The 23,839-nt window shown below is 43.3% G+C and overlaps 2 protein-coding genes and 1 long non-coding RNA gene across 27 annotated transcripts in view; 2 read left to right on the top strand and 1 right to left on the bottom strand.

The window, feature by feature from the left end:
* Positions 1–23,839, top strand: part of LOC108175891 (serine/threonine-protein kinase MARK2) — a 657,969-nt gene that overhangs the window by 193,224 nt on the left and 440,906 nt on the right. The gene's annotated exons all lie outside the window — the stretch shown is intronic.
* SIPA1L1 (signal induced proliferation associated 1 like 1) overlaps positions 1–23,839 on the bottom strand; it is a 429,087-nt gene that overhangs the window by 111,543 nt on the left and 293,705 nt on the right. For all 20 annotated transcript variants that reach the window (XM_051826282.2, XM_051826275.2, XM_051826274.2 and 17 more), the window contains 2 exons: positions 15,364–15,494; positions 7,335–7,523 (listed from right to left, as the gene is read on the bottom strand). In XM_051826282.2, the coding sequence (XP_051682242.1) occupies positions 7,335–7,523; positions 15,364–15,494 (320 nt within the window). The remainder of the gene's footprint in view (positions 1–7,334; positions 7,524–15,363; positions 15,495–23,839) is intronic.
* LOC138847213 (uncharacterized) lies at positions 16,115–21,981 on the top strand. Its single transcript, XR_011384909.1, has 2 exons — positions 16,115–16,209; positions 19,293–21,981. It is a non-coding gene; the product is annotated as an uncharacterized lncRNA (long non-coding RNA).

Here is a 23,839-nt window from a genome sequence, read left to right as displayed (position 1 = left end):
TGCAGAATTTCTCACAAGAGGCGGGCATTTGGCCTACTCATTAAGACCCTACTCAAGAGACTTATTATTACAGTGCCTATGTTTGAGTCCTAGCACTGCTCCGATTCCAGCTTCCTGCTAACGTGGATCCTGGAAGGCAGTGGGTGATGGCTTACCTGGCTGAGACCCTGCCACCCATGTGGGAGACCTGAATTCTTGGTTTTCGTCATTGGCCTGGCTCAGCCCCTAGAAGTTTTTGGGCATTTGGAGACCGAATCAGAGGATGGAAACATGCTGTCTCTTAAATAAAGCAGAATAAATCAATACAATATTAAAATATTTTCTTCACAAAATTAAAGGTTTAAAATGAGTTATTAAGCTGATAACAAATAACTGATTTATCCTCACATTGAGATGGAATTTCAATTTTATAGGGTAAGACTCTTCATTGCAGTTTTTGTTTCTAACAGAAAAATACTGAAATCAGTCCTAATGCACACAACAAATGAAATAAATGACAGCACAGTAATGCAGACGAGTATTCTACAGCACTAAAATAATGGGAAACCTTCCTATATACTGACAGAAGTATTTGCAAAATACATAACCAAGGGAAAAAGGCAAAGCAAGTGTCTACAGCATGCTGTGTTTTGTATAGGCTCGGCATCCTGAACCTGAGAATCCAGAACCCGAAACTATGAATGCTGACATGGTGCCCCAAGTAGAAAACTCCACACCTGACTTCATGTGACAAGTCACAGTGGAAACACAGGCCCACAAGAGATGCTGTATTAAATCACCTTCAGGCGAGGATGTATGGAACACTGATGATGAATTCTGTGTTTAGACTCACGTCCTATCCCTAATACATCTAAGTATTCCAAAGTCTGAAATCAGAAACACTTCCAGAGCCGAGTATTTTGGATAAAGAATACTCTATCTGTATAAGAAAATGGGAAAATGAAACCACATAGGCATATTTGGTTGGATTTGCATAAAGGCACCCAGAAAAACCTAAGTAAGTAACCAAAATGATTACTACAGAGTGGAGGGGAAGCTAACACAAACAGGGTGCAAGTGGGACCCCGCCATGTTAACACAGACATAATACTCCAATTTGGGGATCACTGAAATAAATTACCTACTTTAGATAGGCCCTGTGGGAAAGAAACTAATGCAATATTTTATTTTAAAGTGAATTTAAAACACAAAAACACAGTCTGCAATGCAGTACTGGGCAGACTGACACGTCTGCCTGTATTTAGACGTCAATCTGTATTTCTGGATTATGAACTAAAGCATCTTCACTGCATGGGACTTCAGCCGTGCCGGGCTCCAGCACTGCCAACTGCAGTGCTGGCTCAGCCACACGTTTCCCAAATGCTATCTCCACCAGCGTAGTATTTACAGACTCTCCTCACTGGAAAGGACTCCATCCAAAAATCAGCCTTGGAAAAAATGTTTCCCGCAAGGGTCATTTTTCAAGACTAGCTGCCTGAATCAAAGAAGAAAGTGGGCCGGCGCCGCGGCTCACTAGGCTAATCCTCCGCCTTGCGGCATCGGCACACCGGGTTCTAGTCCCGGTCGGGGCACCGGATTCTGTCCCGGTTGCCCCTCTTCCAGGCCAGCTCTCTGCTGTGGCCCGGGAGTGCAGTGGAGGATGGCCCAAGTGCTTGAGCCCTGCACCCCATGGGAGTCCAGGAGAAGTACCTGGCTCCTGCCATCGGATCAGCGCGGTGCGCCGGCCGCGGCAGCCATTGGAGGGTGAACCAACAGCAAAGGAAGACCTTTCTCTCTGTCCACTCTGCCTGTCAAAAAAAAAAAAAAAAAAAAGAAGAAGAAGAAGAAAGTGACTGGTCAAACTCATTTATCTTCACCATAAAATAATACATCATGGCAATGGATAGGCTAACTCAGCAGAGAATTCCATTCATGTTTTTAACCAAAGCATCAGTGCTATTCATTAGCAAATAAACATTGCTTCTTTCCTTTTGCCCACTCAAGATATAAATTGCAGACCTAAATTAAATAAGATCACTTTTTCGTACTCTAACTTTAATAACTTGTAAGATAATTAAAAAAAAAAAAAAAAAAAAAAAACCCTGGGATTGGGGCAGTAGCTGTAGTGTAGCAGGTAAAGCTACCGCCTGCAGTGCTGGCATTCCTTATGCATATGGGCCCTGGTTTGAGTCCCTGCTGCTCCACTTGCTCCCCACTTGCGATCCAGCTCTCTGCCATGGCCTGGGAAAGCAGCAGAAGATGGCTCAAGTGCTTGGGCCCCGGAGCCTGCATGGGGGACCTGGAAGAAGCTCCTGGCTCCTGGCTTTGGATCAGCCCAGCTCCAGTGGTTGTGGCCATCTAGGGAGTGAACCAGCAGATGGAAGACCTCTCTGTCTCTTTCTGCCTCTCTGTAACTCTGCCTTTCAAGTAAATAAATACATCTTTAATAAAAAAAAGAAAGAAAACCCAACAAATATTTTCGTTTCCTTGCATTTTTAACAAACATCCAGAAAAACAGTGGAAATGCTCACTTATGTATGACAATTGTGTATGGAAATCTGGTATTTTTAAATGACTATAAAACTACCCATTTTCTCTACTACAAACTGGCAGTTGTACGTTAAGTGCCTATAATGCAGCTCTACTGCAGTATTATTTGCATCTAACTAGTCAGACTTAACGTAGGGACCAAAGCCTGCAGGAGTAAGACCTGGTACCTTCTGTCCAGTTTCTACTCCCACTCATGGAGAGGGAAACAAAAACCAGGATATGTTGGTAACGGTAAAGAACATGGGCTCTGGAGTCTGCGTCCTTGGATTCCAGACCAGCCTCCATGGATCTAACTGTGACCAGCCTCTCTGGGCCTCAGTGCTTTTACCTGCCAAACAGGGGCAATGGGAACACCTTCATCAATGATTCTGAGGATTAACAAGTAATTCAAGAACACTGCTTCATACAGGACCTGGTTTGGTCACTGCTCAAAAATGCCATTTTTATCACTCCCCTACATGTGCTCACTGTCCGTGGACACACTCTGCTTTTGTCCCTTGACGCTCTGTTCTCACTGTTCTGGGCTGAGACCGCCCTACTGCTTATTCTCTTGTCTGGTGGAATCCTCAGCCTTCCCAAGGCTCATCTCATTCTGACCGACAGGCCAATCATGATTTGGACACCCTGGCTTGCACTGCTCTTGCTGGCTGCTGGCGTTTCTTGTGCTATACTAACATTGACATCCAGGATAGTCATGCGTGGCCTTGTCTCCTTCATGGCTAAGGATGGGGTCTTACTGGCCTGTTTATCCTCCAGAGAATTTAAGAATCTGCAGAGAATCAAATTCAATAAGCTTTTATTGGATTTGAAAGCCACCAGTGGTTGTAAAAATATATATAATACATTATCTAGGAGAAGCTTTTGAAAAGGTCATAGAAAAAGAATGCTATCAAAAAACCCTGCATGAGTTTCTAAACTTTTGGCCACCAAATAAACTCGCATTTTTAATTCCACTTTTCCACAAATTTATTGAAGTACCCTTGTATAACAGGACATTTACAGAAAATAAATGAGTTAAGTGTGTGTAAAGAGTTATTATTTTACTGTCACCAACAACAGTTGACACTTCCTGCATGTTTGTCACATGTTCATAATTGTAATGTGTGCTTTAAATGTGCCAATTATTTAACACAGGGCTTGGCTTGATAATCTTCCACCCCCTGGAACAGAACAGATGAGACATAGCTGGCTTTCAATGACTGTGGAAGAAAAATGGCTCTGATAGGGAAAATTTTAAAAGAAAACTAAACCTGTCATATTATTAAAAAGTTGACTAGAACAGACAATGAAATCCTCAATACTTCACAACATAGTTTTAAGGATTCAAAATAATGCAAAAATACAGGAAAGCCTCCAAATCTTAAAAATAAATGGCAATACTAGGCAAATTTGTATCCAGGGTGGAAAATTATTAAGGGATGAGAGGGAAGAGGAATGGCAATGACAACTTCTGTAAGATTCAGTCCTTGCCAGTAACCGGAACCTACTGCACAGGGCTGCCATGCGCCCAGAGTCAGACGGAGTGAAGAGATTAGAACATGGCCAAGCAGCACGCATTTACCTAATCTCCTCCTCATGAGAGACGCTCTCAGTTATCCAATGAGGAAGATCTGGGGACATGATGAGTAAACCAAGTTCAGAGCTGACCCAAAGTTTCTGAGGCACAAAGCATTTGAAATTTCTTGCCAGTGTGAAGCACTGCCAAGGTTAGTTTCATCTTCTCATCAGCAGTTTTCTAACCACGAACAGTGAAAGGTTCAGGGAGGTATCAGGAAGGAGAATCTGGAAGCTTGAGCAAGGCACAATGTATTTCCTAAAATCAATTCCTCCAGTAACTGAAACGCTCACTTCGGCTCCTACCTGCCTACCATGCTTGAGTCAAATGACAAACAAATTATTACATCTCTGTTCATTTTTCTATCCTACATTTAATTTTTTCTTCTGTTCAGTTCAATTTCAGTAGCAGAAAATGAGGAAATAAAGCACCAAAGATCTGAAAGGCAAAAATGCCACAATACAGCAAACAAACTGTGTTTTCTTTTTCTAAGCATTATTATGTAAGTCATTCAGTAAGAGTAGAAAAGATATTAAAGGAATTACCTAAGTAAAATTTTTTTTTTTTTTTTTTTTTTTTTGACAGGCAGAGTGGACAGTGAGAGAGAGAGACAGAGAGAAAGGTCTTCCTTGGCCGTTGGTTCACCCTCCAATGGCCGCCGCGGCCGGCGCGCTGCGGCCGGCGCACCGCGCTGATCCGATGGCAGGAGCCAAGATCCAGGTGCTTTTCCTGGTCTCCCATGGGGTGCAGGGCCCAAGCACCTGGGCCATCCTCCACTGCACTCCCTGGCCACAGCAGAGGGCTGGCCTGGAAGAGGGGCAACCGGGACAGAATCTGGTGCCCCGACCGGGACTAGAACCCGGTGTGCCGGCGCCGCTAGGCGGAGGATTAGCCTAGTGAGCCGCGGCGCCGGCCTCTAAGTAAAATTTAAAGGGAAATTTAAAAAATCCCTTTTACTGAGTCTAACTTCCTGATTACCACAGTATGAATCTCTTTAAACATAAGGCTATACAAAAACTTGGGATTTTTGGAAAATAAATTCCTTGCAATGATTTATATGCACAACCCACAGTATTTACACATGTTCCTCTTTGAAATGAGTATTTGTAAAGGTAGCAAAACAATTAGTTTCTCAAAATGATTCCAAGACATTGCTGAGATTCCCTAGACTAAAAGCCCCAGTGTGAGTGTCATGTGTTTTCTGTCAGCACAACTATGACTTTCAATGCCCTGTATGGAGACAGAACAGAGCAAGGCCAAGGTGATGCCCTTCAGTGTAGACACTGGGCAGCAGGCTTCAGACGCACAGATGCCACTGCCCAGCAGACACAACTGCCTGAGAGTGAAAGCCGTGCCATTCATGTTATTCCTACCACGCGCAGCAACATACTGAAGGCACTTCTTTCTAAAATAAAACTGGAGAGACGCGCCCTGATTGTCTGACTTGAATTCTACCTACAAAAGGCATTAAAGAAAGCTATCATATTTTATTATTAAGAATTTATGGAGGGAAAGATATGTAATACCCTCAAGAATAAGAAAGCCATAATTTCAGAATAACGTCTAGTTTTATGAATTAAATAAATTTTCCTTTGGATTAAACATATTATAGTGTTCTTTTATTTCCTGAGGGACTATAAAGTGTCCATCACAGATCAGCACCATCTGTGGTCCAGTAATTTACAATCAGTAGCAGAGGACACAAAATATGCCAGAAATTCCATGAAATGTCTACAATTAAAGAATCTGCTTTTTATTCAGGATTATTTAAATGAAGAAAATTGGCAATTAATCCTTCTCTTAATAATCTGTTCTAATGTAAATTTAGAATGTTAAATACATGACTGTATTAACAATGTCTTAAGCCGAATGTCTTTTTCCTCCAAACATTTGGTTACTGAAATGACTGAACCAATAAAGTTAACCCTAAACATCGTTTTTCTACTGCTCCTTTTAAGAATATATATTTACTGAAAAACTGTCCCCAAATACTTGAGTTTAGGCATAAGATATCTTCTGATGTATCCACAGCATTTCAAATTTAATATTATAAACATTGATACAGATTTCTATAAATATAGACATATAACAGATATTAGCTGTGTATTATGAAAAGCAAAATGGATAGAAAAGGGATTAGTACAGTTACACCCAACTATTGGTTACTTAGGTAATTATGTATTGTCACTGGCTGAATTTAAAGCATAACTATACCTTGAAGATGACTCTTTTTTTAGAGCCCTATTCATTTTAATAAACTCAAATTCCTTACTAATTAAGGAAATATCATAAAAGTTTGTTCCCAAAATGACATTCAATAACTGGGAAAATTTTACTTTTGGAAGAATTTTTTAATGCAATGTTAAAATTACAATCATATCCTGCTAGGATGTAAAAAATAGTAGATAAAGTATCTACAAAATTAGTCCATATGTTCAAATCAGTCCAAGCACTCTCAGTAGACAGCACTCTCCGGAGAGTGAATTTTTCAGGTCATAACTTTTCATTCTCTTAGCTTCTGCTACCTCCACATGTATTAGCCTGTTGCACCTTCACATCTTGACCTAAAAGACCTCCATATTTGGCACAAGAAGCATGGAGGGAGAAAACGCTGAACATTTTAATTTTGGCTAAAATACATCAATGGTGGTATTAACAGACCTCAAAAATCTAAGCGTGTAGGAACGGTACATGGTTTTGTGGCTAACTACCACAGGCTCTGAGACACACTGTGCTTGAACCCTAATTCCACTACTTATTAACTGTGTGAAATTGGATTTGTAAATTAATCTCTGCCAGATTTCTTATCTGTAGAGTGGGGGACAGTGAGATTCCATTCTCACAGCGTTGGGAGACTAACCGGGATATTTAAGGTGCTTACAACAAAGCCTAGTGACCATGCTCATCAGTGGCAGCCATTAATATTATGTAGTAATTATCAATGAATAACACTGTTGCTGTGCTGTATCATAATTACTGCTATCCTTATTTCCAGATACTCGAAAATCACTGCATGTATGGAAGACCAACAAAAGAGAACCCAGGGCAAGTATCCCACTTATCAACTCTGACATGAAACCTCCAGAGTTCAGAGTTAAGAATAAGGAAAATGAGTAACTGCACAGAGAACAGCCTTCACCATGAACGGTATCAGTTTCCCCGTCACGGAATGAGGCAGGCAAGTCTGCGTTGTGCAAGCCCATAGGAACGGAGCCGCAGGAAGGCTCCTGAGAAGCCACACTCCACTCACCCCTTGCTCGTCCAGCTTCATGAGCTGCTCCGTGACTTTGGGGGTGTTGAAGGCCAGGCGCAGGCACTGCACGTTGAGCTCAGGAATCACGTGCTCCAGCACTTCCTTCAGGGGCAGCCCCCTGGCTGTCGAGTGCTTTGCTGTTGAGGGGACGGCATCCTCCAGAACAGAACCTCTCAGGGTCATGAGCTGCAAGACAGACGGGGCAGTGGTGAGGGCTTCCTGGGGCCGCGGGGCAGCTGAACACACCATGTGCACCGCAGGCTCCTAACAGAGATGCAGGATGACTGCTGATTGGTGAAGCCGGAGAGGGAGAAAGAACAAGAGCAGTGAGACAAGATATGAAAAATGAGAGCAGGACTTTCAAGGAGATCCAGGCAGGGTCAAGTGGACCCTTGATCAAACCTCTGGACGATACTGACTTAAACGCAAAACAGAACACTTTCCAAGAGAGATCAAGGCCTCTACAGGTTTCACAATGCCATACAGAAAACTGAACAGGAAGACTGAGGCCAGCTTTGTGGTGCAATGAATTAAGCTTCTGCCTGCAATGCCAACATCCCATAAGGGAGCCAGGTCTATTTCACTTCTGATTCAGATCCCTGCAAACGCATCTGGGAAAACAGAAGATGGTACAAGTCCTTGGGCCCCTGTACCCTTAGGGAAGACCTAGAAGAAGCTCCTGGCTCCTGGCTTCAGTCTGGCTCAGCCCTGGCTGTTGTGCCCACTTGAGGAGTGAAACAGTGGATAGAAGATCTCTCTGTCTCTCCCTCTTTCTCTCTCCCTGTAATCTGCTTTTAAAAAATCATTTTTTAAAGATTTTGAAAAAAAAAATTATTTGAAGGGTAGAGTTAGAAGACACACACACACACACATACACACAAAGAGAGAGAGAGAGAATCTTCCATCCATTGATTCATTCCCCAAATGACCACAATAGTAGAGGGCTGGGCCAAGCTGGAGCCAGGGGCCCAGAGCTCCCTCCAGGTTTTCCACATGAGTGCAGAGGCCAGCCCTAAGCACTCTGGCCATCTTTTGCTGCTTTCCCAGGTGCATTATCAAGGAGCTGGATTGAAAGTGGGGCAGCTAGGTCTTGAATCAGAGCCCATATGGGATGCCTGTTTCCCAGGCAGAGACTTAACCTGCAATGCTACAATGCTGGCCCCATCTGCCTTTCAAATACATAAATCTTAAACAAACAAACAAACAAAAACTTGGCCTTTATTTAAAAAAAAAAAAAAGGGAAGGGCACAGGGAAACACCAGAAGAAAATGTATTCAGAAGCTGGGTGCTATACCTTTTAGAATTACAAAAGTAAGATAAGTATAAAGTTTTAAATGTCTTAACGCATAGCTTACAAATATAAACTATTCTTATCCCTAAATGCTATCACTATAGGACAATGATTATAGTTAGTACAGCAGCACAATCATCAGCATAGGAAATTACTTTTGATTTTCCTTTATTTCTTTTTTATAATTTTTGTTCTTTTTTAATTTATTTTTATTTATTTATTTTTTTTGACAGGCAGAGTGGACAGTGAGAGAGAGAGACAGAGAGAAAGGTCTTCCTTTGTCATTGGTTCACCCTCCAATGGCCACCGCGCTGCGGCCAGCGCACCGCGCTGATCTGAAGCCAGGAGGCAGGTACTTCTCCTGGTCTCCCATGGGGTACAGGGCCCAAGTACTTGGGCCATCCTCCACTGCACTCCCTGTCCACAGCGAGAGCTGGCCTAGAAGAGGGGCAACTGGGACAGAATCTGACGCCCTGACCGGGACTAGAACCCGGTGTGCCAGCGCTGTAAGGCGGAGGATTAGCCTAGTGAGCTGCAGCGCCGGCCCAATTTTCCTTTATTTCTTAAAATAAATTCCATCATTATGAAATATAAACTTAAGTGAAGATACTTTCCTATGTAATGATGATTTGCTTGAGAAAAGTTAGCCAAACATAAAGCCCAGTCTTAATTTCCAAAAATTCCCACATGGAAAAGTTAACATAATTTCTTTCTTTTTTTTTTTTTGACAGGCAGAGTTAGACAGTGAGAGAGAGAGACAGAGACAGAAAGATCTTCCTTCCGTTGGTTCACCCCCACAAATGGCTGCTACAGCTGGCGCATTGCGCCGATCTGAAGCCAGGAGCCAGGTGCTTCCTCCTGGTCTCCCATGCGGGTGCAGGGCCCAAGCACTTGGGCCATCCTCCACTGCCTTCCCGGGCCACAGCAGAAGAGCTGGACTGGAAGAGGAGCAACCGGGACAGAATCCCGCACCCCAAACGGGACTAGAACCTGGGGTGCCGGCGCCACAGGCAGAGGAATAGCCAAGTGAGCTGCGGCGACAGCCAACAAAATTTCAATACTGTACGGTGACATGACAAAACCATCAAAATGAACAACCTTCATTAAGCATGTAACTTGTAAGGAGCCACAAAAGCTGGCAGAGTGCATGCAGAGGGAAATGAGCAGCGTAATAGGGTGAGAGGTGAGAAATATGCAAATACAGTGTGGGAAGGAGAGGATATGTGTACTAAGGAAAGCACAGCAAAGTCAGGCCCTGAGACAGTCCGACGGTCAAGAATGGATCCAAGTGGTTCAAGGCAGGAGAGGAAGGGGTAACATTAGTGGGGAACTACAAAACACAGGAATAGCTTCTTCTACAAGAAGAAAATGTCAGCAAAAATATGAGCCAAGGTAACAGCAACAGGAAAAACAGGGTGTGAGCAGGAGGTGCAATGTTGGAGCTGGACCTGCAGAGAGCACCAGGAAGAGTGACACTAAAGCCACAGAGCTGGCAAACCAGGGACCCTGCAGCTGCCTGAGGGACACACACTCACCAGGCTCCAATGGCTACTCAGAATGTGTGTGCATGGGGACAATGATGTGTACTCTCAGAAATTAAGCCAGCAGGGGCTAGTGCTGCAACGCAGCCTGCAAAGCCACTGCCTGTGATGCTGGAATGGTAAATGGGCACCAGTTCGAGTCCTCACTGCTCCATTTTATTTATTTATTTTTTAGATTTATTTATTTTACTTGAAAGTCAGAGTTACAGAGAGAGAGAGGGAGAGTCAGAGAGAGAGAGAGAGAGAGAATTAGTCTTCTATTGGCTAGTTCACTCCCCAATTGGCCGCAAAGGCGGAGCTGTGCTGATCTGAAGCCAGAAGCCAGGAGCCTCATCTGGGTCTCTCATGGGGGTACAGGGGCCCAAGGACTTGGGCCATCTTCCACTGCTTTCCCAGGCCACAGCAGAGAGCTGGATCAGAAGTGGAGCAGCCGGTTCTCGAACCAGTGCCCATATGGGATGCTGGCACTGCAGGTGGCAGCTTTACCCATTATGCCACAGTGCTGGCCCCCAGTGCTCCATTTTAGATCCAACTTCCTGCTAATGGTCTGGGAAAGCAGTGGAAAATGGCCCAAGTGCTTGAACCCCTGCACCCACATGGGAGACCAGGAAGAAGCTCCTGGCTTCGGATCAGCGCAGTTCCTAGTTCTTGGTTCAACCTGGCCTACCCTAGCCATTGCGGCCATTGAGATTGAACCAGCAGATGGAAGATCAATCTCTCTCCCTGTCTTTCAAATAAATAAAATAAATCTTATTAAAAAAAAAAAAAAAGGAGAGATTAAGACAGCAAATGAGGTGACCTGTAAGAGAAGAAACTGGAGGCAGAAGATACAGTTAGGTCTTCAGCAAAGAAGAACATGATGTAAGGATGAGGAGGGAACACGGAAACCGAAAGGAAGATGGCCAGTGAGGACATGTCTGCACCTGCTACCTGATGGAGCTGACAGAGACGACCACGCTTTACTGTCAATACAAGAACAAGGTACTGGAGCTATCTGCAGTCTATTCATCTGATGAGTATCTGTTCGCTTTCATTTATGGATAATCTCTTTCAAATAACATGAATAAAAATCATCATTTTCCTATTACCATCTAATGCAACAGGAATTGTCTTTGTTTTGCTTGTAAGTCCTGGGAAACAGCTGAAATTCAGTAACTACTGGGCCCTTCCTTTCATGAGCTAATAACATGCGGCCGGCGCCGTGGCTCACTAGGCTAATCCTCCGCCTTGCGGCACCGGCACACCAGGTTCTAGTCCCGGTTGGGGCACCGGATTCTGTCCTGGTTGCCCCTCTTCCAGGCCAGCTCTCTGCTGTGGCCCAGGAGTGCAGTGAAGGATGGCCCAAGTACTTGGGCTCTGCACCCCATGGGAGACCAGGAAAAGCACCTGGCTCCTGCCATCGGATCAGCGCGGTGCGCCAGCCGCAGCGTGCCGGCTGCGGCGGCCATTGGAGGGTGAACCAACGGCAAAGGAAGACCTTTCTCTTTGTCTCTCTCTCTCACTGTCCACTCTGCCTGTCAAAAAATAAAAAATAAATGAATAAATAAAAATAACATGCTTTGGGATAGGGGATCAAAGGCTGAGAGTATTCTCATTTTAGAAGCTAGGGCCAGAAACGCGAACCATTGTATCCTGTGCCACAGAAAGATAGCCATGGGTTCCACAGAAGTCTAAGGAGATGGGAAAAAGAAAGACTCATGTTTATATCCCAGTAACTGCGTGATGTTCTGATATTGCTGGGAATGACTTCCAGAAACAAGAGCGCCTTGGGAGATGAGTCCTTGTGCTCTTATGCTTGAAAACATTCACATGCACTAAGATTGGCCACACACAAGCTGCCTACAGATGCCTTGCAAGGTCATTTTGGCTCCTTTGTTGCACTGACTATCCCTACTAAAATCAAAGAGATTCGCTTGAATTCTTGTTATCTTCATGCCATTTACTAAGCCACCAGGGTGAAAGAGCGATGCCCATGTTTCTTTCTTTTCTGGATGCACTTACTGGCATGGGAGATTAGTAACATGAGAAGCCCTAATATAAATCCCATCTTCCGTCATTATATATCTGTTGACCTGGCTTCGACAAGAACAGTAAGGCGATGATCCATGAGTGATGGACAGGGACCAGCACTTGAAAATACTTCTGTCAGGAGGCTGGCGTTACAGTGCAGTGGGTTAAGCTGCTGCTTAGGATGCCCACATTCCATATCAGTTTCTGGTCTGAGTCATGGCTCCTCCGCTTCTGACCCAGTTTCCTGCTAATGTATCCTAAGAGGCAGTGCATGTGTCCCTGTCACCCCCATGGGAGACCTGGATAGAGCCCTGGCCCATCCCCGGCCGCTTGTGGGCATTTGGGGAGTGACCAGCAGGTAGCTCTTTCTCTTTCTCTGCTGTTCTGGTTTTTAAACAAGTCAAATTAGCAAACAATGAATATATCAAAAGACTTTTGTTTACTTCTATATAAAGTCTTATACAATTAAACCACCCTTAGGATTATTTTCCTAGGAAGGAAAAAACTACACAAACATTAGTGGCAATTTAACATTCAGAGGAAGAGGAGGAGGTGGGAAAGGGGATGAAACAGCAGGGAGGAAGGAGAAAGAAGGACAGGAAGGATGGAGGCTGCTGTTTTAGCTCTCAGGTGTGTAGTAACAAAGAACTCAGATAACGGCCCCACCCTCATGGCGTCAGCACTGTAGTGGGAGACACAGGCAAACCAAACTAAGGAAGTATAATGTCTAAGACACTGTTAAGTGTTAGTGAGAAATAAAGCATTGAATTGGCTACAAAATGGAGAAGGAGTAGACATTTTAGATCCAGTGGCCAAAGAGAGCTCCTGGAATTTATGACTAAAGGGTAGAGGAAAATGAGAGGGCTGGAGCCCCAGGGGTGCTGGGGGAAGATCTTCAATAAGTGAGGAAGGGGAGTCTCAGAGCCTGCAGGCAGAGAAAGTCCAGGCAGCCCAGAGGGGAAGGAAGCTGATGCAGTAGGAGAAGAAGAGAAGAAAGCCGGGGAGCTGCTAGAGGTAAGGCGGGAGAGAGAACTGGGGAGCAGGTGTGCAGGGTTCCCGAGCAAGGCAAGCACACTGGCTTTTGTTCAGAGGGACATGGGAACCCTTTAAGGCTTCTGGAGTGAAGTATGACAAGATCTGGATCACAACCTAAGAAGACCCTTGCTGGATGGAAAGAACGCTAATCTGCAGGGCAGAAGCAAAGAGAGACCAATGCTCCAAGCAACACAGGGACCAGGACAAGGCAGTGGGGATGGGAGAAGTGGCCAAGTTCTGGCTAAAACTCAAACGTTCCTGACAGACCAGATTTGAGGTATGGGAAGGAGGAGTAGAAGAGAGTCAATTGTGACTTCAAAGCTTTTGGCTTAAACAGATGAAGTAATGGCCTCACCATAAACTGAACGTTCATTTGAATTTAAATAAGAGCTGGTTAGGGTCGCTGAACAACCCCTGACTTGGATCTTTTAATCAAAGGCAAAGAGAAAGGGTATGAAACACTCAGATGGGCGGGCAGGTAAAGACTCTAAGCCAATGACATGGTGAGGGGCATGTAAGCAGAGCACTGTGGGCAGGTGAGGCAGCAGGCAGTGAAAGTACAGAGGTGAGAAAGGCTGGAGTTGGTGTGGCTCAGGGCCCATGGAAGGACTGAGGCCACAAGTTAACCCTGGAGAGGGAGGGTGCCTGCGAGGCAAGAATGGACGGCCCACGGCCACCAGTGACAGGAGGTGGAGAACTTCTACCTCGGGAACATGGCACAGGCTAGGACACGGCAAGGTGATGGGTCTAATGGCTGAGAACCATGGGAAAGGAGGCATTTGACAGGGGCTTAAAACCAAGGAGCCGAAGGAGGGGCAAAACGCCTCACAAGAAGCAAGGCGCTCCACACGGCACGGCTCTGCTTTTCCCGCTCTGCGGAAGAATTCACCCTGCCTCGTGATCAGCTCCAAGCGATCCTTCATTTCTCTCTGGCCATCACAAGCAACACATTAGATGTTAAAGCCTTGCTTGTAGAAATCTCATTTTTAATTTCCCTGGGGTTCAAGCTCAGGAACAATTACTAAGACAGGCCGACCCCTGAAACCTGCCTGACATTCAGTGGGGGAAATGAGGCCAAATGCCCAATTTAAACTGGTTCCAATCCCATTATTTTCTGGATAGCTCGAGGGGGAGTTAGGCTTTAATACACAACAACAATCCCAACGTGAGAGGCTGAGTGGCAATAAGCTGGTAACTGGCACAACAATACACAGGTCGAGGAAGAAAACAAACAAGAACCTCGGAGCTCCAGATCTGTCACAAGTCTTCTCTAAAAAAAAATTTAAAAAAGCTTCATTGGCTACTTATTTTTCCTTTTCTAACTTGAATGAAAGCTCATATATTATATGCATTTAGATTCCTGAAGAGCTCCTGAAACCCATCTTCCCCATAATTAGATGGTCTCTGGTTCAGTTCTAGCTCTAAGCCTAGGAGAACAGGTCCAAGAGACAGCAAAATGAGGAAAGAAGAAAAGCTCCTTTCCCTCCTCAACATCTAAGAAATGTCCCACACAATTGCTAGGAAGATTGCATTCAATCTCAGGAGACCTCTGTCACCCATAAGCATGCTGGCCGTCCTGAGAAGGAGACTAGGATGGGCAATCTCCTGTGCCGGATTCTCCCATCTGCTGGTTTGCTCCCCAGATGCCTGCAATGGCTCTAGCTCAACTAGAGATGGAGTTAGGGCTGGGAGCTCAAACCAGGCCTCCCATGTGGGTGGTAGGAACGCAACCACTTGAGCCATCCTCGTTGTCTCCCAGGGTCTACAATAGCAGGAAGTTGGAGTCAGGAGCCAGAGCTGGGAATCACTCTGATGTGGGACTTGGGCATCTTAATCATCAGGCCAGACACCTGCCAGCCATTTGCGATTCTGAGCACTTGAGTGTCCTTGGGCTACACTAAATGGATATGCTCTTCATCAAAACGCCCATTCAGTTATGGCATCCGTCCAGGGCTAGACTGAAAGAAAGGATTCAGATCTACTCATCTTGTCCACCCCCATCACCACAAGAAAGAGAGAAAGAAGCCTTTGTTTATTCCAAAGACATCTGTAACCATGTGCTACTAAGTTCAATTGCTTTGGTATTGCTACTACTATATTTTTTCCTCACTTCCATTATGCTTCAAATCTCTTTCATTCAAAAACTTACCTCACTAGTTCTAAAAATTATTCGGTAGTTGTATGGAGATCCGTTTTCCTTCATTTCCTCTGGTTTCTCCCTTCGAATGCTCACAGCCACTGGACCAAGATTCTCGTCAGCCCCAAAATAGTTCCAGTGTTCTTGGGTAAAATAAGACAAAACAAAATTAAAACTTACCCAACACTTTGAAAATATCAAGTTCTGCTCAGTATTTAAGATCACCACTAAGAAATTACATCAATAAGAAGTAAACACATTTAAAAGATGTTAATGCTCTTTAGTGAGTTATAAAAATAAAGGCTACCAAGGTTTTGTTCCAGAGATGGTAATGCTGATTAGAGATGTCCTGTTGAGTTTTCTACTGCCCTTAAAACTTACTACTCCTCTTTTTCTATATCCCACCATTTAAATAGGCTATACTGTGTGTGTCAGAGCTTTTTAGCTTTAAAAAGAAAAAAAAATAATCTTAAACCTCTTGAGAACACAGTTTGAGGAGAGAGTTTTAAAAGGTGTTCCCTGGATTAGAGAGAGGAGAAAGGGGTGTGACGGAAATGACCACACTCCCACGCCCAGGGAGCCCACGTGAGATGGGCATGCTCAAAGGCAAAGGCAAAGCCAGCCAGGGAGGAGGCGGGAGCACTGAGCACAGGAGTTACCCAGGAAAGCCATGGAAGCCGGGAGCAGGCATCTCCTAGGGAACCAGTGTGACCACGTGGCTGATGAGTCAGGGCCTCGCCTCTGTGTTCCCATTACAGGGCCCCAGATTTCAGCTCACTTGGGCACTAGGGAAAAGTCTCCAAGTGACTGCTTGTGAACGCACCTCCCTCCTGACAGGAAGGAAGGTGGGGATCAAAAGTAAGTTAATTTACAGACTGCTAAAAAGTGGCACTTCTTATGTATGTGTTGATATGTACAGGAAAGGTTCACTGATGAGGAACTCCATAAAACACAGAAACATATGAAAAGCTAGAGTAGGTAACTTATTTTTCAAACCTCCAAAATATTTACTACATATTGTTCTATTTCATTTACATGTAACATGATGAGATGATCAAATTGTGATGTGGCATGTCATTCTCACAAAAAAACGCATAAATATTTGAAAATATGTTATTTCCATACAAATTATATAAATATTTGAAAATCCATGAGAATAATAACATAAAATATCTAATCAGGTATTTTAAAATTTAGGTAATGTATAGGCAAGTAGTTTGTAATACTAAACCACAATTACAAGAGATACAATCATAAATAGTGGGTCTTTCTAAGAATATTATAATCCATGGAAATTCAAAACAAGAAAAACACAATGGGAATGCAGGCAACAAACATCCAATATATGGACAACTGAGAAACAACCCAATAAATGTCACAAAACTCATGTAACATCCTCGAAGCACAGCACGTGAGAATCACACTCAGGGGTATTTATTTACTCTTACTTTGCACACAACTCTAATAAGCTTGCTTGTCTGGTCTTCAAGCCCACAGCTTTATTTCAGAGATGGGGTAATTCCAGATGTTGACAAAGTCCAAGGTGTAGGGCTCATACAGACTTGCATGCAGACAGCAATGTGATAGAACAACTGACAACAAGGAGAAAACAGAAAGGGAGGAAACAGAAAGAATATAAAAAAGCGGACAAGGACTTAAAGAAAAACAAGACAGCAGTCTGGGGCCGTTACTGAAGGAGCACTTCAATGGCTTGCGAGGACGTCTTAGCACTGCAGCACACAACAGCCAATGCGTCACAGGCATACCTGAGTCCCGTTTATGTCCTTCCTTTCCTTGAACTTCATGGACTCAACCAAAACCTGACTCTAAAAACTCTTCAAACACCCCTTGCACACACACCCCAGGCAGGGCAGGTGGTACTCTCGCTTTGTGCTACTGTGAAATTCAAAGAGATACAGGAGAGCTCGTACCCCGTCCTCAAGCTTTCCCCAGTCAGCTGTTTCTACAGAGCCAGTTTTTAAACTTTCTCCACTCCTCTCCCACTTCTACCTACCTACCCTTCTCCCCAGTCTCAACAAATGACAACGTTGCCTGCCACACACAAAAATAAGAAACTATCCCAGAAGTAAACTTCTTTATCACTTTCTCTCTCGGCATCCAGCAGCACACTTCTTTCTACTTACAACACAAATCTTATCTCCCCTACTTCCTGGCCTCCCCTGGCTGCACCTTCTCAGAGACACTGAGGCCTCACTCTCCCTCTCTTTAAGTTCCTGCTTCTCTAGTTGTTCCTTCTCATTATCATCTAATCAGGCTCAAGTCTCCTTCAAACAGATGACAGCACTTGAAAAAGTTTGTGGAAAACAGAATTAAAAGGCAAGTTTATTATGGTGCAAAATCCTTCGAAATCCATGCATACAATGGGTCATCGAAAAGTTTGTGGAACATAGGTATTATGAAAACCTATGCACAGATTGCAATTTTTTGCACCAAAGGAATCTTCTAATTTCATTTCTCCAACAACTTTTTATGTACCTCTTACTCTTTTTCTTTCTCCTTAGCATCATTCAGAACTAAAATATGATTCCTTTCTTCCACTGGGAACTTCTCAAAGAGCTGCCCAACCTCTCACTTTCCAAATGCTATGGTCTGATCTCCACCACGCTCATCAGCAACAACTACCTTACAGCTACACGAAGGGCACTGTTTGTCCACATCTTGCTCCCCGTCCTGGAAACAGCCCACGCCCAGGATCACTTCCTTCTGTACGGGAGAACTCCAATTGTTGGCTCCATGCACCGCCCTATTCTGACTTGGCTTCTAGCCCTCCAGGTGCTCTTGCACAGGTTCCAGTGCTCTTTCTACTGACTATTTCAACCACTTGCAGAAGCTCAACTGCCATCCAAATGCAGATGATGCTCTGTGGTGTACAAGTCCACTCCACTCTCCCCTAAGGCCCAGAGCTATCCCCGAGAGCATCTGCAGATTCCCACAGAAACCATACGGCCCTCCCTGCAGACCCTGTGTCAGCAACTGCTCCCACACTGACCCAGGTACACACGCTAGACCCACTGCCATGCCCTTTGAATGCCTGTTCTGACTTCTCTTCTCACTGCCTCTGACTTACCCTATTCGTTATCTGCTTGAGGGTCTTTAATAACTAGTTTGCTTTTATCCATCTTGTTCACAGAGCAGCCAGATCAACTTTCTAAAATTCTAATCTCACCAATTACTACTAACCTTAAAATCCTTCCCTGGCTTACCAGTATCCTCGTAACCCATCAGGAGCCTGTTATTCCAGCCTCAACTCGGACCTCTCTCAGCCTTCTAAATTCTGAGAGCCAACTATACTGAACTTCTTTCAGGTGCTCAAGTTCCCTATGCTCTTTCTCACCCAAAAACCTCTCAATGTTCTTCCCATTAGTCCTTGTTCTGTTGACTATGTCCTCTCATCTTTTAGTCTCATCTGAAATCTCATTTAGACATCTCCCCCAAGAGTGACTAAATAATGGAGCAAAATTAAAGTGTTTATTTTCTATATTTGCTCTATTTAAAAGATTCCATAACAAAAATTAGTGAATCCAAATATTTAATATATCACAAATATAAAAGTTTAGAAATACAAAAGTGTAACTTTATAAAGATAAATATAAAACATTTTACTATTACATGGAAAATAGAAATAATATTAAAAATAAACTAACATAAGATTAAAAATAAGGAATACTTTGTTAATCATAAAATTTTAAAATTAATTATCATTTAAGCCCTTTTTTGGTGTCATCATCATCAAAACCTGACTGTACTTATACTTTTGTACAATTTACCCACCTGCTAAAGTAGCAGATTTCTGAGTTGGGAAATTGGGGATGGAGTAATTATAAACCCACTTCAAACACGCCCGTCTCTGATATGCTAAAGCTCGGAGATTTTACTGAACTCATGTGTGTTTGTGAAGAAACACCAATTTTTTTTTTTAGACTGGACAAAAACTCTGGTTATTATTTGCAAGACAGCACTTCCTGGGACTCTACTTCTGGCAGTTCCACTGGTTCCGAGAGAGAAGCTGGCTCCCCTTCCGGTGTTAGACTTCCCCACTGGCATGCTTACTCAAGGGGCCTCTCAGCTTCAGTAAGAATTCATCTCACCAAAGAACGTGCTATATGTTTCCATGATTTGTTTTTTCTGACCTCAGCTAAGAGGAAAATAAAGCGGATTCTACGTGACGACAAGCTCATTAAATTCCAAATCCTGACGTGGTATGTGATCCTCTGGTGGAGAAGGATGTGGCTAGGAAGTCACCTTATATTGAACTTTTGAGTTTCTAAACTTTGATCTCAAGGCACGAACAGCCATTCCAGGGATATCCTTGGTCTCATCCTTCTTATGTCCCTCGTGGCTCTGTCTGTCCTTTCCCTCCCTGGAGGGCGGTACCCTGCTCTCAGGAGGGTGGCCTCTGGGCAGTGCTTCGACTCCAGCTCCCTGATGCACCAGTGATCTACTTCCATTCTTCACTAGTGGGACCAGCCACCAATTGCAGGGAGCGCTTCCAGCTAATTCTATCTTTTGCAGGTAGTAAACAAGGGAGGAAGAGGAACAAGCACTGGGAGTTACAGATGAGAAGTGTTAAAGGCGGGGAAATGTGATGAAGGGATTCAGGATAAGGAGCCTCAGAGAAAGAAGTAGGGCTGGGGGTGTGGAGAACTGCAGACTCAGGAGGGTGGCTAAAGCTGCTGATGGATGAATTGGAACACAGGTGTTACACAGAATCAGCGGTACACTGCAGTGCCACAACCCAGACCACCATCACCATGACAGTGACATGGTACAGCCAAGCCTTCTACCTCACACTCACATCAACCAGGGAAACACAGGTTATTTCCTTCCTCTTTACAAATTTGGCAGTGATGATTTAAAATCAGTCATTTAGCCATGGTACAGTATACAGCAGAACCAAAATTCAAACACATGAACTACAGATTGTAAAGCTCTTTTTCTTAGCCATTACAAATATTATGTTCCAAAAAATCTCAAAAATTTTATTAAGGATAAGCAGTAGTTAAATACAGTATGGTGCTGGAAGGTATATACCATTTATTTAATCAGATCACACACAATGCTTTCTTCCTTGATGTGCTAGGTAGCTAAGGTTTCTCTGCATTGAAACATATTAGTGTTATATCCTTATACTATTTTTTTAGCCATGTATATTTAATGGCTAAGCACATGTTCATCCTGAGGTTTTCTTACTATTTCTGGTTCTTGACAGCTTTGTGTCCCCTTCTCAAAAATTTATTTATTTATTTGACATAAATAAGACACAGGAGAAGGAGAGAGAGAGATCCACCATCTGCTGATTCACTCTCAGAAGTTCACTAGAGCTAGGCCATATTTAAGGCAGGAGCCGAGAAGCTGTCTGGGCCTCTCATGCGGATGGCAGGGATCCAAGTACCAACCATCTGCTGCCTCTGAGGCACATTACAGGAAGCTGGATGAGAAATGTAGAGCAGCCAGGACTCAGGCAGGCACTTCCATGTGGGATGCAGGTGTCTCAAGCTTTGTTTGCCCCACAGCAGCACAACACTCAACTGTGGTTGTAGAGTTTTAACAAGGATGGTTCACAGTGCTAGTATGTGGTTCTGCTATTACTAGAACATTCCACCTAAGTAGCTGTGTTTTTGGTTGATTCATTCAGAATCATGAATAATAAAAAAATTATACATTTAAAGAGGAGAAATAGCAGACAGTCAAAAGCTTCAAGTAATGAGAATAGTCAGTCAAATCATCGGGTGATAAGCTGTGTAGGAACACATGAACATAGCAAAAAAAAAAAAGTCTGGCATCAAGAAGAGGAAAATATAATCACAAGAGTTATAGTGCTTCAACCAGCAATTCCTGGATTGCTCATATTTGTTCTCATAATATCTGTAGGCTATGTATTAATATTTTAGTTGCATGTTTCCCTAGGGACATCAGCATAATCTGGACTGAGTATAATTATAAACAGCAAAGATACACTTTTATTTCTTATAAATAATTTGGCAAGTTGTAATTTATGGCTATAACATCTCTTTATAATTGTTCACTTAAATTTTAAATAGGGAAAACAGATATCAAAGACACAAATCAAAGAAACACAGAGCAAATAAAACAGCTACTGTCTCATGTCTAACACAATTCTAAATGATTTTTCTGAAATGAAAAACTCCATTTTCTATAGAAAAGACACTGTAAGACAGTGTAGAAAGGAGCTGAAGATGCAAGTAATGAGCTGTCAGATCTGGGCTTCACTATATATTAGTAGATGAAACAACTTTAGTAGACTGGGTTAAACTTGTTTCACCACCTTAAAAACACTGTTAAAACAGTCTACTTGATGGGTTACAAATTTTACTTCAGGAGAAAACATGAACTCTGATCCTCAATATTTCCATTAGACAAAGCATTTGGATAAAAGTAAGAAGACAACTACGGCACATATTTCTATAAAACTGCTTATTTCTACCTATTGGCTTCAAACTGCTCAGATATTTTGCTTGTAGGCAACTTCTTTCATCTTAATATGATGAATGACTAGGCTAGAAAAAGACAACTCAGAAACTTAGAAGAATGTAATTTAAAAAGGAAAAAAAAAAAAAAAAGATTGGACATTTGGCCTGGAGGTTAAGACATCAGCTGGGACACCTACATCCCATACTGGAGCGCCTGGTTCAATTCCTGGCTCTAGCTCCTGACTCCAACTTCCTGGGAGGCAGTGCTTTTGCCTCAAGTACTTGGGCTTCTGCCACCCACATGGGAGACTTGGATTGACTTTCTGGCTCTTGATTTGAACCTCAGCCCAGCCCTAGCTGTCCCAGGTATTTCGGGGAGTGAACTAGCAGATGGCAGCTCTGTCTCTCCATTAGCTGCCCATCAAAACAAACAAACTTAAAAATACAATGGAGGTTTGCAGAAGCAGAGGTAATATGAGACCAACTGTAGCTCTTTTTGGGACAAGCACCACTTGGATATTTTGTCTGTGGTCCTCAAAGGGGACCTAATTATAAGGGTGAGGTTCCATGAGAATTGAACAGCCTAGGACTCTGCATCATAACCAAAAGCAGGACAGAGTAATGGATGGGGACATTTGCACAGGACTGGCCACAGGCCAGAATTCTGTCCCAGAGCACTGCACTAAGCTTATAATTATTGTTACATAAGAATAATTGCTCACATTTACAAAGTGCTCAGTACTTACAGGTTACAACCTTTCCATAGGTAACTTAAAAAGTGGAGTGTACCCTTGCCAAAACTGCTTGCAGTTTGCAGGGTTTAAAAATAGCATCAGACCAAACAGCCACATTTAGGACTCTAATTTGCCTAAAAAAGGTAAGCTGTATTGTGAAGTTATGTTCACATTAATAAATCACAATCTAAATGGGTAAAGAAAAAAATACCAAGAAAATCCTTTGAAATAGAGAAAATAAAGAGTAAGCAGAATCTGTTTTTATTCCATCACTATCTATAACAAATGAACATAAATTATATACATATTTTACAAATCTGTTTGTTTTCATTTTATTTGAAAGGCACACACAAGAGGGAGATTTTCCATTTGCTGGTTCTCTCTCCAGATGACCAAATAGCCAGAGATGGGCCAGGATAACACTAGGAACCAGGAACTCAACCCACGTCCCTCACGGGTGACAGGGATCCAAGTACTGAACCATTACTGTTGCCTCCTGGTACACACATTAGCAGGAAGCTTTATCCAAAGCAGAGGACTCAAATTAGGCACCACAATGGGCATGCAGTTACACCAAGCACCAACTTAACCACTACGCCACACGCCCAAACAATAACTGCTTTAAAAATAAATTAACCTCACTAGTGATCAAGGAAATGAAACCTTTTTTTGGCCTATAAGAAATGTCCAAAAATAAAGTGTCAATAATAAAAGTATTCAAGAGAATGTTAAACTACACAGTGTTAAACACACCATCAGTTGTGTCTTTTAAAATTTACACAGTAGTTAAAAATCAGTCTCTGTAATGGCTTTTTGTGCCTATGGGAATCAATTGGTGGTCGTGGTCAGTTTCCACAAAACCACCCTGACCACACACAGACATGTTTGTGGTCTCATTTCCTGAGGAGTGAGGAAAAGGAACTGCAACATATGATTCAGTGCCTGGAGCATAACACAAGGCCATGAACACAGAGGGTCTTCACTGTTCTACCTAATGCTACACAAGATGAATTGGATCCTCACCTCAATAGAACCTCTACTTTGCATAGTTACCAGACATTCGCTTATTTATAAAACATTTGTGGAACCCCCTAATCTACAATCCTTGCCTTCAGGGTGTGCTAAGACTGGTTGTGAACCAATGCATCCCACAGAGTGTTGTGCAGGGAGATGGATCGGTGGTGGGAGAGCTACACCTCTGACAAGGAAAAGGTTGCAAAGGCTTCTCAAGCCTGCAGTACAGGCGGGAGTTTGCCAAGTGGGCGAGAGAGGAAAGAAGACCAACACAGCCCCAGGCAGGAG

The sequence above is a fragment of the Oryctolagus cuniculus genome, chromosome 20, assembly GCF_964237555.1.
Source record: "Oryctolagus cuniculus chromosome 20, mOryCun1.1, whole genome shotgun sequence".
NCBI lineage: Eukaryota > Metazoa > Chordata > Mammalia > Lagomorpha > Leporidae > Oryctolagus > Oryctolagus cuniculus.
This window is presented reverse-complemented; position numbering and strand designations above follow the sequence as displayed.